At 47.5% G+C, this 18,841-nt stretch overlaps 1 protein-coding gene across 1 annotated transcript in view; it reads right to left on the bottom strand.

The window, feature by feature from the left end:
* Positions 1-11,993, bottom strand: part of FRMD4B (FERM domain containing 4B) — a 77,540-nt gene extending 65,547 nt beyond the window's left edge. Inside the window, exon 1 of the mRNA XM_088171275.1 lies at positions 11,758-11,993. Within this exon, the coding sequence (XP_088027401.1) occupies positions 11,758-11,919 (162 nt within the window). The 5' untranslated portion in view covers positions 11,920-11,993. The remainder of the gene's footprint in view (positions 1-11,757) is intronic.
* Positions 11,994-18,841: the final 6,848 nt, after the last annotated feature.

Raw genomic sequence — 18,841 nt, 5'->3', positions numbered from 1 at the left:
CACTGCAGGCACTGTGGCTTTGCAGGGCCACGTGCCAACAGACTTTCCATGCAACCCTCATTTTCCCCATTTATTCTATTATTTCTCATTGCAGGGGATGGCAGATGTAAGGGACTCTTTCATTCACTCTATTGATGGCTTGTACAGGATGACAGGCACAGCCTCTTGGGTTCACTAGAAAGATCCCACTCTAAATCTCATCTTCATCTCCCAAAATTCTTAGAAATAATGATGAGCATGCTGTAGTAAGACCCCCAAAAACTGAACAAAACCAAAGAACAGCGATAAATTAAAATCCAGGAAACAAATTAATTCAATCTTCCTCAAGATGATAAATCCAGTAACCCAGCCAGGAGTTAAAGCTCTTTGCCAAGTGCAAAATAGAAGCAGCAGAATTCCCTGTCAGGAGTGTACAACATGAAAAACTCACCCCTCTCCTCCCCATGGGGAAATCTTGCAGTGTGGCTGCCTTTCCTGATGTTACCCATGGCTTTTCCTGTACTTGCCTTTGCTCCATTCCACATGGGGGTGCAGGGTTGTTCACTGTGCACTCAAGTGCACAGGCAGCATCAGCCCCATTGCAGGAGGCAGAGGGAAAACTGCTGCTAAAGTCTGGCTCTGCTGGCCCCAGACTTTGCAGCTGCCAAGCAGCAACCAGCCAGCATTTCACCTCTCCTGGCACTGCCAAAGGAGCTCACTGGCAGTGTTATCACAGATGCTGAGTTCCTCTGAGAGAGGGGGAGAGGTTAGTTAACCTCTTGAAGGATCAGCACCTTTTCTGCAGGAGTATTCCCCTTAAAGATGTCTCAAGACAAAAAATAATTTCTCAAGCAAGAAAAGAATAGGCAGGCAACTCTACAGCTAATGCTATTAAAAAAACCTATCTGGAAAATTAATAGGAAACAATCAGTACAAATCTGCCACAAATATCAAGTCAATGAAATCCAACATCTGCTTTCCTTGGCAGCACACAGGCAGTAAATTTGTGTCTGGCGGAGACACGCTTATCACCAGCAGTGCTGAGACACTGCAGGCAGGTCATTACTGCACACAGCCCATGGTGCTGGCTTGCTCCAGTGCAATCTCCTGGGAATTCAGGGGAAAAAGGTGTCCTGTGGGATCAGAGTGCTTTCCTGATGCTACCTGACACAACAAATGCAGGGGCTGCCCCTGAAGGGGCATTGCCTGGAGGAATCAGCATCCTCTGTCCCTGAAAAAGCAGTGCCCACAGTGGGGCAGGACTGGGCACCAACCCTCCTGTGACCTGTCCTGACCTTTGCTCCTCTGCCAGGAGGCAAAGCAGTTAAGCTCCAGCTTCTTTGCTTAAGTCTCTACAACATGAATCTCAGGGTTTATTCCGTGCAGAGCTTCTGGTAACTTTTCCTGAGTTTTACCTCACCCCAGAAGCCATCCCTGACCCACTTGAATAAACTCAGCTTTCCGTGTTACAGGAATAGGTACAGAAGATGGAAAAATACCCTTATAGAAGAGTAATTTCACATCCCTGGAGACCCACACCCTGCCCTTGATGCCTTTTTGCCTCTCCTCAGCCCTGAAGCTCTCCCTCATTTCTGATGGCTTTCCACAGGATGCCCCTCTGTCCCCTCCACCACCTCTCTACTCACCCCTGAGTTGGGTTTTGAGGGAAAGCTCCCAAAGCAGGGGAGACAGGCAGAGTAAGCCGTGATCAAATAATTGCCATCCCCTCTAGGCAGCATCTCATCCTCTAAAGTCATCTTGAATCTCTTCTTCTCCTGCCCCATCCAGGTCCCTGCACCCAGCATCCCCCTCTGGACTTTTCCAGCAACTCACGCTTGCCAACAGCCCCTCAGGAAACCCAAATGCCAGCCTTGGACAATCAATCAGGCAAGGAGGAGATGAAAAATAATTTAAAAAGAAGACTAAAACACAAGTCCTTTAAATTTGCAACTCTTCAAAGAATTGCAGAGAGCAAATAAATAAACCAAGAGAAGTCTCGATAGTGGGTATGGGCTGGAGCAGGCAGCGAGCAGCGTTTCTGTGGAGGCGAGGAGCCAACATTCCCAGTGCCAGCAGCTTGCCAGGCACTCAGGGGAGCTGATCCAGATGGTTCCACATTTCACTTTTAAAGCAAAACAAGTGCTTTGGATCAAAGGCTCTTTCTCAGCAGCCGTTACCCCCCAGCTCCGTGTGCACTGCTGCATCTTCACCTCTTCACAAGGGTTTTTTTGGGGGGTGAGAGGGGAGGGGACTTTATGAGGAGACATTTAATAGTTGCATGCTGAAAGGAGTTACTGTACCAGGCACCGACCGCCTTTTCTCGGGACTCATGAATCTGTGCTTTGTTCAGGTTAAATCATATCTCAGAGCAGCCCATAAGGGTAATCTCTGAAAAGAGGTTTTCTCTCTAACCAGAAGTTAGAGATCTTTGCTCCAGCTGCAGCAAAGTTAGCAGAATCCAGCTTGGATTTAGCCCTTTGCTAAAGTAGCCAAGGCAGCATTTACAACAAAGGCAGGAAAAAGCAGCTGTAAATGCTGGGATAAACAAACAGCCCCTTATCTCCTCAATGGAGTGCAAAAGATGCAAAGAAATTTTTATGGACTGATCTTTCAAGGCAAAGAGAAGAGCAAGCAGAAAGGTTTCAGCCTACACCACCCTAGACTTTCTTTGCTCTGTGCTATTTTCTGGCTCTCTGGGGCTCACAGCTCCGAGCTCTGCACGATGTTTAACTCAGGACACACTGCAAGAGCACTAAATAATATTATCTGTCACTGCTAAGCGTCAGAAATTAAAATACAGCCTCTTACCTCCACGTCTCACACCCTGCTGGTTTAAATGGACTTGAGAAACCCAAGTACTCCCAGTGTGCATGCACTAAGCCTTCATGTTTTCTGCACATTTGAGCTGGGGGAAGAAGGGAGACACGATCCCGGACTTCTTCCGTTGCCATATAATCTGAAGGAAGTGACCTCTGCATTTGTTGCTTTGATTACAGATTCAGAAACAAAAGCCCTTCCAGAGTGAGTCAGGGGACACAAGGGGCTGAAATGGGATTGTTAAGAATGGGAAAGCATTACAATTGTGCAAGGCTTTTTTCATGGTTTTTTTGTTTTTTTTTTTTCCCCATCTGTGATATTAACCCCTTTATTATAAAACAAAAACCAAATGAAAAACCAGCAGTTACTGACCAAAGGCACAGCATAGGTGCCAGTCCCGGGGCAGGGAGACACCTTGGTGTGGGATCATGATTCCCTGTGTCACAGCAATGGTTGAGGATCCCCATGGTGGCAGCTCTGTGCTCCATCCCCCCTCCCAGCTCCTCCACCCCACACACTCCTATCCAGGGACAGGAGGGGCAGTAGTGTAAAAATTTGGCACAGCACTAAAACTTCAAGCCATCCCCAGTCTGAACCCCTTGGAGCAAGGCTGAGCCCTGTGGCAGCAGGGACCAGCCCATCTGCAGGGATACAGGAACAGAGATAACCAGATAACCAGTCTGCTCAGCACACCCACCCTCCTCATCAACCCTCACACATCTCCACTGTCCCTCCCTGCAGCACAGCCCCAGGTACAGCATTCCACTGGACTTCCCAAACTGCTTCCCAAAGCTCAGCTCTGCTGCTCTCATGTGGGGCGCTGCACTCTGGGGAGGGAACCAAGAGCAGGACGCAGTTCACACCCTTGGCCATCAATCTGAACTTGCTCCTGCTCTACAGGAGTGCCCTTTGCTGCTGGTAGAGGAGTAAATCATCTCCCTGCTGTTCTGCTGCTCCTTTGCAGGCTGTTCTCTGAGTGCAAAACACTCAGTTCTACTTTAATTCCCTGGTTCCTTCCTCACTGGCACATCAACCCACGAGGCTTCACACACCCCCCAGCTCTGACACAGCAGCACAAACTGGGTAACTGTGTCAGGCAGAGCACAGGTGTCACACAGGCACAAACACAGCTCTCCTCAAAGAAAACTCAAACAACTGACACTGCCTTCAATGAAAATGAAAAAAAACCAGGACAACAAAGAACTGTGCACCCAAACCCAGGAAACTGCAACTTCCAGAGTTCCACCTGACCTTCAGGCAGGTACACAAGAGGTACAAAGTCTCAAATTTACACCTGCAGTTACTTCAAATATCTGAATGCTCTTATTCAGTTATTAATGCTCTCAACTGAGCAGTCACACTATGCACACAGGACAGATTATGAACACTCTCCTAACCCAATTTTTAAAATCCAGGGATCTATTTTAATAGGAAAAAAAAATTAAGTTCAACACCTGGAACAAACTAACTTGCTTTTCCCAGAATGAAAACAGGTCAAACTTTGGACAGCAGCACCTCAGATTTGTCTCTCTTCTCAGAGGTCCTGAGGCCCCTTGGCCCAGCTGAAGTCCCCTCTGTGCCAAGTGTTTGAGGCCAACAACAGGTTCCATGAAGCTGCAGAGCACTGTGTAAGGACAGAGACTTCCCAAAAATACTGGAGAGAGAAGCAGCACTGCCTGGTCCACCCATCACGTAGGGTGAGTCAGCCCTGCTCCCCTTGTCTTCCTAAATAACCATCAATCCAGACACCTCCAGAGGGCAGCTACCCCAGACAGCCAGGATGGAGAGAGGTGCCAGAGATGTCTCACCCTCCTTGTTTAATTCAGAGGAACCAGCTTTGATCAAAAAACCACCCCTTAAGTAGCTGCAGACAAAGAGTTGTCTTTTTACCCAAAGTTATTTTGTAAAAGCCAACATGCTCATAGTCATGAGACTACAAAAGCTTTCCACTCCTTGCTCAATATCACAGGTTTCATGAAATAAAACCATAAGCTGGCCCCACATCAGGCAGGAGGGTGCCAGGTCAGGTCCAGCCAGCTGGTCCAGACTGCACCAGCAACCTAAGAGGTGGCAGCGAGACAGTTCTGGGAGAGGATTTCAGAGCAACAAACTTGCATTTGTCTCCAAAACAGACTCCAAAGCCCCAAAAATAAGATGGAAAATAGTGAGTCATGTTTCCTTAGAGAAATGATGTGAAGGTTACCTGGGTGGTGCCAGCTTCTGCCCTGCTGGGATAACCACAGGGACAGGAATAGCTGGAGGAGGGAGAGCACAGCTCCTTGGAGATCTGTGGCTTCCAAACAAACATAGACCAGGGCTGCATAATTCAGCTGTACACAGAACTTATTTTAACTGAGAAAAATTAGAGTTTAAAAGAAATACAGCACACCTGTAAGAGGAAGCTGTTGGAGTTGAGCACAGGGAAATCTCTGAGGCATGAATGAGCTGAGTTTGGGGACAGCAGTGCCATGATCCTCCACTGAAGGGTGACCCCACAGGGAATGCAGCACACTCCAGCCCCCCCAGCAAGGTGAACAGATGCACTGGGCTTGACAGGAGAGAGGAATTACTGCCACTTTCACTATGGCTTAACAAACACCACCCTGCTCCAAACCTCACATCCTCTGCCCAGCCCACACGTCCCTGCCTAGAAACCCCTGGCCCAACCAAAGGTGAAGCCAGGATGCTCAGGAATCAGCACATCACCAGCAGTGCCATGGGTGGAAGTGCAGTGACTTCTCCAACCCCATTCCCAGCTCTGCTGGCACCACACTCCTGTGCCTGATGGCCCAGCAGGGAGATGCACACTGGAGCACCCATCGCCAGGACAGCACCTGCCCCACGTCAGCTGGAAAAGCAACAGAAACATCACAGTCTTAATCCTAGCCTTGCTTGGACTATCAAAAATTACTTTCAAAGGCTAAATCCAGCACATTCAAGCTCTTCTCAGCTTTTTGATGACACTTCCTCTCCCCATCTCCTTCCCCAACACCCCACTGATGCATGTTTAAATGAATGACAGATCAATTAGTGGGGAAAAGTGTACATGTGTATTTGTGTGTGGGAGGGTATTTAAGCTAATATATTCCAGCACTGATAGCTTTATCCTCTTTGCAGTCTCTGAGAATGAACTGGCCTCCATCTGTACAGAAGATTAGTAGAATTACTAATCACTAATTATGACTCAGAGGTTTTAAGAGCAATGCAGACTGTACAAGGGGTGGCCTGATTTTCAGAAAATGAGGGGACAAAGATAGCACAGTGTTATTTTAAGCACACGGACAGTCCATCCAAGATCACAAAGCACTGCAGTGACAACGCCAGCAGAAAGGGTGACAGAGAGACAAACACTCCGAAGGACAAAAATGAAGCTTGGAAAAACCAGCACGTGCCTGAAACACTTTTAATTTAGCTTTTCATACACTTTGTATCCAGTCAGAGCGAGCTGGCCAGCCTCTGCAAAGGCCAGAATGGAGAATTATCCAGGCAAGCTCATACAGTGATACCTTTGTACAGGACTTTCTGCCTCTGAGAAGTGGCGCCAGCGACATTTGAAATCCAACGTATCTGGTGAGCTGCGTCACATCGAAGAGGAAAAATATTTATACAGGCCCAAGTGGTTTGTGAATAGAAGGCACTGTTTGAAACTGGCACCATGACACGCCGAAGGAAATGAGATGAAGTTCACAGTCTGGTTGTGAAGTTTGTCAGTGAGGGAAGAAAGAGAAGTCATTAAAAAAAAATCATATTTTTGTTTGAATAAACTCTCTCAAACAGAAAACGCTATATCATGAGCTCAGATGGAAATGTATCTGGCAGAGAGCTCTGGAAAGCTGCTGTTGGAAGTGTGCAGAGCCAAGTTTAACTCTAAGCTGTCAGGAGGCAGTGCCCAGAGCTGGGGCTGTTCTCAGCCCTCCTAAAGGCTCCCCCAAAGTCCCAGGCACGGGGACACCTCCACATGCCAGGTTTGGACACGATGGAAGTTTCAGCAGAGCCAAAGCCCAGCAGGTGACACACAAGCAGCATCACTGCATTAGATCAGATCCCTTCAAAAAGGAAAACAGCTGGATGAAAGCAGCCAGAGCAAAGCTTTTCCAGGGTAACTGGTAATCCCCAGTGCACAAGTTTAAACCATTGAAGGAACACAGACACAAAATCAGTGTCCTCTAAAAAGGTTTTCAAGTTCCCTTTGAAAAGTCCTGACCTGCAAGAACACCTGAGATGTTTCTGCTGAGCATCACTCCTGGGGTCTGCCTGCTGTGGAACAGAGTTCTGCTCTGACAGTGCAGCCCCAGCTTCTTGCTCTCCCTCACCACTCCAGCACTGCTGTTCATCATCGTGAAAAGGGAAGGAAAAAAGGCATCTCAATTTGTTGTCAGCATTTTTCATAATGAAAAGTTAAGGTGTGGTAGCAGAGGAAGCATGGTGCTCACTATCCAAACCAACTACGTTAGCACTGGAGGAAACAGAAGTCAGCCACTTCCTCTCCCACTCCACCCCAGGTACCACGGGCCAGACACACGTACAAAGCTCATTCATTGTGCTTCATCAGCAACATTTTTCACGTGATACACAGGAAATGACCTTTCAGAGGTTAAAAAGCACTTTGTCCAAGAGACCCATACAAAAAGTTTATACTTTAACGCCATAATTCATCAGCTAATTACCAGTGCAATTGGTAATTTCAGTTACTCCTAAAGTGCTTGATCACAGAGGTGCTCCCCTATCTGGCTGTACATCCAGCAGATCAATCACAACATGCCATTGCATTCTGCAGGGGGTTTGGGAACAGTTTTCCCAATTTCTTTACCACTCTGCATGGAGCAGACTGACACACATTTAACCCTGACCCTAAACCATTCACTTGACCAGTTTTTAATTTATAAGAGTTAGATGTATCATTAAATAAAGCTCTGATGCCATGTCTCATTCCTGCTTAACCACACTGAGGAATCACTGTGTTGTGGGATGTGCTGGTGGCAACTGGCATTGATATCTCAGAGGAAAACTTTGTGTGGATACCCCAATGAAAACCAGGCCAGTGGTAATATAGGTAATTGAACACAGGATAAATGTTGACTCTAGAAGTTTTTGGCTTTGCAGCTGCTTATTAACCTCATTTATATAAAAATTTCACTTAGTTTTACTGCTCTATAATTGAATCTAAGACAGGTGGCCTATAAAACCAGTGTGTGGAGGGTCCTGCAGAAAACGTTCTTTGGGAATAGTATCAGGACACCTAGAAATGCCATGTTCTACCATCTCAGGCATCAGGAGGGGCCCTGGCATGACCCACCAAAGCCACAGCAGAGCTGTACCAGAGCTCCCCAACAAAATAGAGCCCTCACTCCTTTCTCTGGTACGAAATGGGAACCCTTGAGTGAAGACTTCTATGCCAAATTCTCATCCAGGAATTTTCCTAACAGCCCCAATAATTCATACTGACTTGCTGCTGCTGTAAGAAAAAAGACCTGTGCCAGCTTTTCTATCAGCTGTCTCTGCAAATCTGTTATTTCTAGGACAGGATTTAAATGCTCCCTGCCATGGACAAGACAATGTTCCCTGGCATACAACCCAAGGGCTCAGAAAATCAACTCACAGTGCACAGCCCCTCCCATGGTGAGGGTTCAGGGGTTATTTCAGAGGGAGACACCCCAGCAGAACTTTGGCTCACAACCTCCACCAGATGAATGGGCTCTGGGCAAATAGGACATCCCTTCTCTTTTGGCAGGTGGGACAGGTGATGAGAAGCATCCTGGAGCAAGGATCAGCTTGGGGAAGTGCCTGGGCTGGGGCTGAAGTCCCTGTGCCAGTGAGGCACAGGTTTCTCACATACACGTGCCAGAAACACAAAGGCTAAGGAGAAGGTGACTGACAAAGGCTGGTTTGTGCTTGTTGGGGTGGGTTTTAGTTGTACTTAAAGCTGCTAAGGCAGGTAAAGGCTTTATGCTGGCAGAGAGGATTTGAGCCTGCCCTGCCAGCCCGTGCTGCCCCGTGACCACCTCCACACCTGCCAAACACAGGTGGGGACCCTGCTCACATGCACAGACGTGTTTGTGGCTTCTCCCTGCTGCCACTGGAGCTCAGCTCTCCCACCAGGCTACCAAGCATTTTGTATTTTAAGAAGACTAAAAATCCCCTTCACAACAAGACATGTAGCACCCCAAGGAGAAGGAATCCTACCTGTTTTCCTTTCTCCACAAAAATGTGCTGATGATTAAATAGAGATTTACTGGCAGCATCCAACTCACATGAAAATAGCCACTGGCCCACAAAGTGTGATCCCCAAATACTGATCAAAGCAAACTGAGCCGTCCAGGGCTGATCAGCAGCACAAGTCCCTGTCACCTCACACATCCCTTGAATGCAGCTCAGGGGACTAAGTTCTGCCTGGTGTCCTGATCTGACACATCATGCACAGTCCAGGGAGCCCTCAGAGAGGGGAAAAGCCTATGTTTAACCAAAAGAACCTCTATATGAAGCCCATGGTATTTTTCACATCTGGAATATGATTGCAAAGGAGCTGCAGAAATATGAGCATTCTCCATGAAGCCAAGGTGGGAAATGTTAAGCACCTGTCCAGGAGTCAATTTTAATAAGAACACAGGGCAAAAAGGTGTTTTCACGTGGCTGTAATAACTACTGGGACTTCTGGGGGAAAATCTGAGAGGACAAATAGCATCCCTGGCAGTGATATTCTTTTTACAAAGAACAGGGGAACAGAGGAAAACAATTTGCTCAAGACAACGCAGGATCTGTGGTAATGATGGCACACAAATCTCACACCCAAGATTAGAAATCTGTCCCACAGACACTGCAACATCCACTTCCTCAGAGGAACAACCCCATGGAGTGCTCTGCACTGCTTGTGCTGCTCCTGTGGTGCTCCTGAGCCTGAGGTGAGGAAATGTAACCCAGGGTGGCTCAGCAAGGGTCACCCAGCCACTGTCTCTAGTTGTTTCCATAGCTTGAACTGCTTAAAAAATTTTTAAAAACAGTGTTATTCAGGCTGTTGCAGGGCTCTGGTATCTGGGTGACATTTAACACTGTGTGCCCAGTCCTGCACTCACTGGACTCAGAGGTTTGAGCAGCTGAGACCCAAGACTTCAGCACAAAAAGCAAAGTGTTACACAGCCCAACAAGGAAGAGCTGCAGGGCATTCTTTCAGCCATTTCACTTCAATACAGCCCAAATTACCCCTAGCAAATTCCTGATGTTAAAATGTGAGAGCTGCCTTGCTCCTGCCAGGTTTCACCTCCCAGGGAAGACTCTCAGAGCAGTGAGTGGAGAGCAACAGGTCCCTGCATGTCCCCAGCAGGACAAATTGTGGGCAGAGGGGAAGGGGCACTCCCTGTCCACTTCCCTGGCTCAAGGTCTGCCTGGAAGGATGAAAGAAGAACCAATCTTCTCTTCTCACCCATTTTCACATTCCCACTTTCAGACACAAGCACACGTCAGTGATGCTTTTCATAAAGACAAGACAAGACAAAGCAACCACTAGGACACAGTAATTTTGGGCAGAAATACTCTTTGTTTTGAAAAAAATCTCTTTTCACCTCCAGCCAGCCAGAGTAGGGCAGCTGAACAGGCTGAATACGGCTGTTGTCAGAGCTGGTCCTCACCAAGCCTTTATTCCAGCCCTGGAGGGATGGGGTTTACCTCCACGGGGATGCAATGGGGAGGGAAGGCAGTCTGAGCTGCATGCTCTTTATGTGAATGGACCCTAAAAATAATACCCACACAGCACAGATGTAGCTGGATTTTACTTAGAGAGGAAGAAGAGAGTCAGGACTGCATCCCACCACATTCCTACAGGTCAGTAAAGGTGGGGAAAGGAAGAGCAATGATGCCTTTGCTCCTGCATTCCCTAACTAGTCAGGATCCATGTACGGATCCATACCCACAGTGACACCTGTGTCACACATCACACAGTGTTTCCATACATCATCTGCCCAAGATACATTCAAGCACTTGTCCATCTACCACTGTAAAGCTGCTCTCCCGCTCCTGAGCCTACCCTAAAGCTAAATACCAACAGATCACTGTGGGATTAAACAGGCACACATGTCCTGTTAGCACGACTTTCCCATGGAAGTTGCATCCTGGTGGCTCTGGAGAGCTGTTTGCTACGAGCTGTGTCATTCTCTGTATTGCAACACACCAGAGAGAGGGGAGAAGCTGCTTTGAAATATTCACCCTGATGTAGCAAACACACAGAGTGAGGCTGAGAGCAGGCACGCAGCACAAGTTCGCATGCAAGACAGAAATACAGGCACACAGAAATAAATAACTGCCAGCAAAAACAGACTCGAAAAGGAGTGACACAACGCCCACTGCAACTGGATACCACAATAACTGCAAGTACAGGGCTGTTTTCCTGCCTGCACGAAGGGGAGCCCCTCAATTGCCATTCCAGGACTCACTGCACCCCTCCCAAGCAGCAATCTCCCTGCCATGCAAAGGACTATCACGTTACAAGCTGCCACTATTCAGTGACACAAACACAGCAGAAAAAGCCTCAGCCAGTCTCTCCTATGGGACCATCGTGCTCCAAGTGCACGGGCAGAGAGGAGCTCTGTCCCCAGATCCCCGGGCAAGGATGGTGACAGCAGCTAAAGGGTGACAGCCCAGGGAGTGCTCTATGGGGGGCAGCCAGCTGCCAAAACACCTGTAGATTGACCGACTGATAAAACATATTTGGCACAGAAAACATCTCCCCCCAAACCCTGAATTCAGGCACTTTGAAAGCAACACCGGGCTCAGCTCAGAGCCAGGCTCAGGATCCTCTGAGCACCTTCCCTCGATGCTCTTCACCCCATCCCAGCCACCTCTCCGGGGGTGCGCACGGAGGAACCAACCCGGAGAGACAACACTCACACGGCCAGGTGCCGGGATGCTGTTTCAAGGAAAAGCCGGGACGATGAGCTGGGGGGGTTTTTTGGTTTTTTTTTGTTTTTTTACCTGGTAGACATCGCGGAGGCCACACCAGGCTCGCAGCGCCTGCCGGCACGCCCGCAGCCGTGCCGCGTACCATCGCCGCAGCGCTGCCACCGTCACCGTCCACACCAAGCGGCTGCCGCTGAACAGCAGGTCCTCCACCCCGCACATCAACACCGAAGCCATGGAAGCAGCTCCGCTGGCCACACGAGCCCCTTCTCAGCCCGGCTGGCTGCTCTGGGTGCCCCCGCTCAGACGCCTGGCATCAGTGAGGCTTGCCCGGCTTTATTCGGCACGGCTGCCGCACACACAGCCAGGGTCAAGCCTTCAAACAAACTCCTCTTTCACGGCGCTTCCTGGGCAGATTCCCAGGCATGCCCCGGCTCCTGACGCCCAGCCAGCGGCTGCAGTAGCTCAGCCCTACCAGCAGCTCACACAGCAGCCTTGTCCTTAGCAGCTTATATAAAGCTCTGTTAAGCTCCAGTAGCTAGCACTATGTTTTCTAATTAAATTTTAACCCTTTTGCCATATGCCCTGACAACAAGCCCATTTAGATGGTGCAGGAGGAGAGCAAGGCGCTCGCCGGCGTTCAGCGCTGCCGCACTCGAGTGAGCTGGGCAGGCGCTGCACACACGAATCCCGCACTATCTGCCTCCAACACCTCATTATCCGCTATACAGGGAACAAAGCTGTCATCGTTTTCTCCCGCCTGTGCCCGTGCTCAAATTATACAGTAGAAATCCTACTTGAAAAAGGCACTTCTGGGAACCAGCAAAGTGGAGGAGGGGTGTGGAAAACAGTCCTATCAGTCCTGCAGAAATAGAATAGCTTGGAAAAGACCTTAAAGTTCATATTGCTCCAAAGCCCCTGATACAGGCAGGGACACCTTCCACTAGACCAGGTTGCCCAGAGCCCCATCCAACCTGGCTTTGAACACAACTTGTGCCAGTGCCTCACAGTAAAACAGATGCACTAACTTGTCTTCCAGCTCTGAGTGTGGCTAATACCGACAGCACAGAGCCATCCCTGTTCAACACTTCCCCCTTGGCTGTTGCATCATATGGGTAAAACACCCTGAACGTGCTGAAGAGATGATTTGCTCTACTCTGAAACTAACTCCATTAACACAGCACTTGCTGCATGAGAAAAACAAAGCTGGGCATTGTAGCCGAGCTCTTCACAACAGCCCACAGCAAATAAACACTGCAATAATAACCCACAAGAGACTCCAACCTTGCCTCTAGCCAGTCTGAAATTAAACAGCACCCTGCCCTTCTGGGGCTTAAAGTGTTAAAACTCCCAAGCCGAACCTTCCATTTGAGCGCTCTCCCCTATTACAAGCTAAGGAAGGATGGAAGATGAAGGATGATTAATCTTTTTAAACCCCCCCACGCCCCCCCCCCCCCCAGAGGATTTGACACTTTCTAAGCTTTTTGGGACAGAACCTGCAGGGAGCCCAACACACTACCCTCAGCACCTTGTTGAAGAAACTATTAAAGAAGCAGAATTTTGGCTAAAATCATCAGCAAAGCTGACCTGTAAGAGTAAACTCTTGTGCAGTGCAAGGAATGGAAAGGGGCAGGAACAGCTTTGCACACAGGCTGGGTGGGAGAGTTAAATCCCACGGCATTGCTGGCACTGCCTGCCCATCAAATGGTCCTCACAGGAGGAACACACCTGCGTGCCCACGGCACAGTGAAGTATCCACAAACCCCACTTCATTCCTTATTAATCAACCTGCTCCGTACTGCAGGAGCTCGCACGCTGCTGTGGCAGCTGGGTGATGTAATTCTGCAGACAGATGACTGCCTGCCTGTTCGAGACAGGCTTTGGACCTGTGTCTCAAAGATCATCCTCTCCCTTTCATGCATAACAGAGTGAAAGCAGCTCTGGTCCTCTTGGTGCTGGTATCCCTTGGCTGTGCTGTTGCCAGGGAGTTTTGGTCCCTCCATTTTCACATGTGGAAAACAATGACCATATTTCAAATGGATAAGAAGCTGCTACAAATGAGCCGAAGCAGAGGAGGATATGGCTTTTTGTAACAAGAGACAAACAAAGATTTGGGTTCTACACTGAAATCCGGCATCCATATTCCCACTCCAAGAGTTTTATCATCCCCTGGAATTACTTTGAGCCTGTAGCCACAAAAAGTCTTCCTCCTCTAGTGTTGCCCACCACAGTGTTTAGAGGACTTTGACAGCAATCCACAGGTACTAGATAGAAAAGGTTTCCCTCTTCCACTGGGAGAGAATGGTGACAAATATCCACGGGGTTATTCCAATAACCTGAACCAGTTCCAGTGCCAGGCCTGGCAGCAGGGAATTGCCATTCCCTCACAGAACACTGCTTTGGAGAGAAATCAGCCAGGAAATCTCCAATCGCATCCGCTCACTGTGGTCAAGTCATATCCAAATTTAAACACAGATTAAAAAAAAAGATCCAGTTTACAAATGCCATTTCTAAAAGAAAAGAAAAGGACCCTTGTAGCTAAAGAAAAAGTGCAGGGAACAGCCCTGTCCTGTGCCAGGAAAATCCAACCAACCCACTAGGAAAAGTTTATGTGGTTTTTGTGCTGTGCCTGCTGCCCTCAGTGCCTTTTTGTTTTGCCTTTTTCCCCCTATTGCCTAATTAGATTGGAAAATAAGGATGATGATTTTCTCCTGTAACAGAACACAGCAGATTTGTGCTAAGTTTTTTTCTGTTTTGGGTTTGTTTGCATGTTTGGTTTTTTTTTCAGTTGCTTCATAATTCATGGTATCTTTACACTTACATGTTCTGCACAGTTATTCTTTATGCTTCACAAGCTCCTGAGCAATGGCCTCAGATGCTCCATCTCAGAAGGCAGAGCCACAGGTACTGAGGTGTTCCTTCCTCAGTGCTCCCAGCTGCTTTTCCCAGCAGCATTCCCATGAACTTGTGCAGGCTTTATGCTCCTACAGCAAAGTTACAGCTCCATGGCTAGGCTGGAGCAAGGCAAGAACCTTCCCCCCACCCTTATTCAGGGCACAAGGACTTCAAGCCCAGTGTCATGAATAGAAACTTCACCCATATTTTCATCCCTTTGACAGATGGAGTAGGTGATAAAACAAGTAAGAATTAAGTCCCATCTGAACTTCAGCTTTCCAGCTGACCCAAATACAGGAGTGCACTGTCCCTTGAACCTGGATAAACAGAATAAAAAAGAGCAAAGGAAGTTTGTGATGCAAAAAGCAGGTAAATGCAATTTAGGATAATTCTGGTGGAGTTATATGCAGCTGATAAATTATCCATTCACATCAGTCTTAGCCTTTTATTGACTTCCACTCTAAGAACCTGATTGCATGGGGGTTAGTTTGAAATACCTAAATAATACCCAGGCTCCTTAGAGTCAGAACAGAAAACAAAATTCAGCATGGGAAAGCCAGCAGGATAAATACCCAGGTGGTTTCCAAAGGCTGTACCATCCAGATTCCTATTCTGTGAGAAGGAGAGGGAGAGAGAGCTCTCAGAAAATGTCTTTGTAGATATATGTACCACTGTCAGGGGAGCACAAGAGACAGCTACTGCAGATCTGTTTGATGTACAGTCATATGAACAACACAGCATTCATTGCTGATAAGGAATAAGCCTACACAAGAGTGATCTAAGGAGAATGTCACTTTAAAAGGCAATAGAAAACTTGATGTGTGGCAGACATGCTTCTCCTCACATTATTGACTGCAGATCCAGAATAATGAGTAATAAAAAGAACAAAGGTTTGCTACCAACATAATAGGAAAAGATGATCCCAAGTGGATTCTCAGGCTTCCTTGCTTGTTATCTTCTATGCCAAAATTAATGGAACGAGGCTGAGCTGAATTGCTGCTCCTCTTTTCAAAGTTGCTCATATGAAGTTCACATGAATAAAGAATTCATCTCTGTGAGGCCAGAGGACAAGAGCATCAATCTGCTTTTAAATCTACAATGCAGTATTGCTCCTAGATAGGACTTTTGATTAGGCATACAGGAAAGGACACACACACACAAAGTCCCTGGTGATAGCTAATGAAATTAAAGCTTTGATCATTTTCAGTCTCTGAACCTCCCACAAAAAAGGTGAGTTATTGTGCAGATGCATAAAATGCTGAATTCTCCAGTTTCTCAGGTATCTGTCCTGACCAGAGCTTTAAAACATGCTGTAATCCATAATTAGCACTCATATTGATTACACCTGATTGCAGACAATATTTGTAACATTCTGTAGAGCAGGCAAGAAAGTTCAGGGAAAACAAACAAAAAAAAACCCCAGAGAGCCCTCACAAAGTTCTGAGAGACAATTCTGTTTCATGGCACACACCACTATTGACATCTGCAGGTACCTCAACACCAGGGGCTCCAACCCTCAAGCTCTGACCCCTGGGTGGGCTCAGGACAATGAGAAGCATCTCTGAGATCCATGCTAGAGCCCAAAAACCTCACTGTCCTCTGAATTCCCACCAGGAACCAGCTGCAGTCCCACTTCACCCAGACATGTTTCTTCTTTCTGTACAAACCTCTGTGTAGATCTGCATGAAAATCTTCCCATTTTGCTCAGGTTAGAAGCCAACAGCACACAATTACACTGCCTTTAAAAATAAACTTAAGAACTGCTCCAAGGTGCTGTTTTGTAGGCGGTTTCATGAGCATGAACAACAGGATTACTTGGGAATTAGGACTTTCAGACAATGCTGAAGGCTGCATATCCCCTACAACTTTATTTTTTAAATTCCTGTCATGAACCAAGCCTGTCAAGCTGTGAGCATTAATGCAATTAACCCCAAATAAAGATGAAGTGACTTTTCAAAAATCGGTTTTGCTACACTCTGGCCCTTAATTACCAACTTAAATATAAAGTGGAAAGCAGACATTGGGCACCCTCTCTTTGATGTTCTAACCTCTCAGTACATAAGATGCTTAAGCAGCAGCACCAGTGCACAGGATAAGTCTGTAATCCAACCTGCCCTGATCGAGAGCTTTGACACAAGATTCAACTTCTGGTAAAAGTGTTTGCAAACCAATTTGGTTCCTTGAGATTATCAAAAAGAATTAATCATAGTGTGCCTCTAACTAACCTACTTAATCCTTTGTATTAGCACAAATTTGGAGACCTCTCAGAAATTAAGTCTACACTTCCATAAAGATTTATTTACTGTCATTCCCATTATCAAACTTTAATTTAGAAAGAATGAAAGGGCCATGCTACTCTCCTTTAAGGCTAACAGCAGCATCCAGTGTAGCTGGGTTTATTCATCTATGTAATTATTTATCTATTTATCTATCAGGTTCCACAGCAGGAATTTCAATTCCCAGCTTTTGCCCACTGAGCTGCACCTGTGTCAAGTGCCTGATGTAGCTGAAAGTTACAACTACACCCAAAATGATCCACAGCTCCAGAGGGAGGCTGATGCCTAATGCTCTCCTCTCTGGAGGAGGCACAACCTCTAATAAGCTTATTTAACAGCAGCCTTACATATTTCTAAATGAGGTGCTGATGTTTTCCCTCCTCTCACAGAGCCTGGGCTGTATTATATTGCTCTACACTAATAATATAAACATAACACTGTGACAAACACATTTTTAAAGATGAACAGCCACTGTGCCAGAAACACAAATTTCCTGCAGTCTGGATCCCATAGTAAACTAATTAGCACTTCACATCAGAAATGAAGTGCCACAGTCTTTTAACTTTATACACGATTAAGCAGCTGCTGTCTGATTCCTCAAACGGCAAATTTCATACCTGCCATACCCAGAACTACAGAATCAGGTCAGGTTCAAAACAAGTAGCAGATGCTCCAGTTTCACAAGTCAGGGTTTATCATCTTGCACTGCCACGCTATCACCATCAGAACAACACCACCCAGTTTTCAGAACACAAACCCAGTTCCTGCAGTACCCCACGGCCAGTGCTGCAGGGCTGTAATTTGGCTCAGCTCCTCTGGCTTCAGTGAAACTTCACGTGCCCAAACACACAATCAGGTGGGGATGTTCAAAGAGGCTACGTGACATCTGGCAGCAGGACTTCTAATGCAGGCCACTATTACCTGCATACAAATTGTATTTACATTTTTATAAACATGTATTTCCAAGGCGGGAGAACTTTACAGCCTCAAAGTCGGCTTGCAATGAAAAATACCTAGTAGGGAGAAACACCAGCCCAGACTTGGGAAAGAAGAATGAGGATTTGTCTCTATCACACAAAACAGAGCCTGTGAATACTTTCCAAATACACATTTATGTCCTTTCTCAGCCACATGGGTGATGGCCAGCAGAGCAGATGGGGTCTGGCAGGAAGGCTGACATCTACCCAGGCACCAGCACCACTGTCTGCACCTCCCTGGGCACAAAGACCTGCCCAGGGACACAGCACAGCAGTCAGGATGTGACACTGCCTTCCCTGCTCCAGGATGGGGCAGGACTCTGGAAAACCACCCTCTTTTCTCTGCTTCGTGGGAAGGGCTTCCTTCTCAAGGAAAGCTCCTTCATCAGAGGAGAGTCATCACCAGTGACATGGGAAATCATCCTGCACTTGGTGCTACTCCCAAGTCACATCTGGAGGAAACGAGGGATCAAACAGCACAGGGTGGAAACACAGAGCATCCTCAGAGCTGCAGAGATTGGCACCACCACCCTCCCAGAGAGGGCTTCACCCAGAGCCTCCCTGGCACTGAGCTGCCAGAGGAAATGATTCACAGCCCCCTGTGAGAGGGAGGACACCCGACCCCCAGCTCAGGGCTGTCCTTCTGGGAAGCATCCACAGGAAGTGATGGCACAGAGGGAACAGACTGTGGCTGCCTTTGGAAGCTGAGGCAGGAAAAGCAGTTTCTCTCCAAGCTGCTGATTTCACCTCACTGCTTCCTAAGTAGGTCCCATCGCAGTAGCAGGTCACTCTCACTCCCATGCAGGCTGTGCCCTGCCTCCTACCCCAAGAGCAGCCCTCAGAGATGGTCCCCAAGCTTGAGAGGGGACAAGGAGCCTCCAAAGAGGGACTGAAACCCTGCAGAACAAAGGGACAAGCAGCTGTCACACCCCATGAAAATAAATTATAGAAAGAGATGAACACCCTCTACATCTCCAATCTCAATGGTCTTGTACCTCTGCCTCCCTCAAA

This window comes from Sturnus vulgaris, chromosome 11 (genome assembly GCF_052056855.1).
Source record: "Sturnus vulgaris isolate bStuVul1 chromosome 11, bStuVul1.hap1, whole genome shotgun sequence".
In the NCBI taxonomy this organism is placed as follows: Eukaryota; Metazoa; Chordata; class Aves; order Passeriformes; family Sturnidae; genus Sturnus; species Sturnus vulgaris.
The sequence above is the reverse complement of the archived record's forward strand: the minus strand, read 5'-3'. Positions and strand labels throughout refer to the sequence as shown.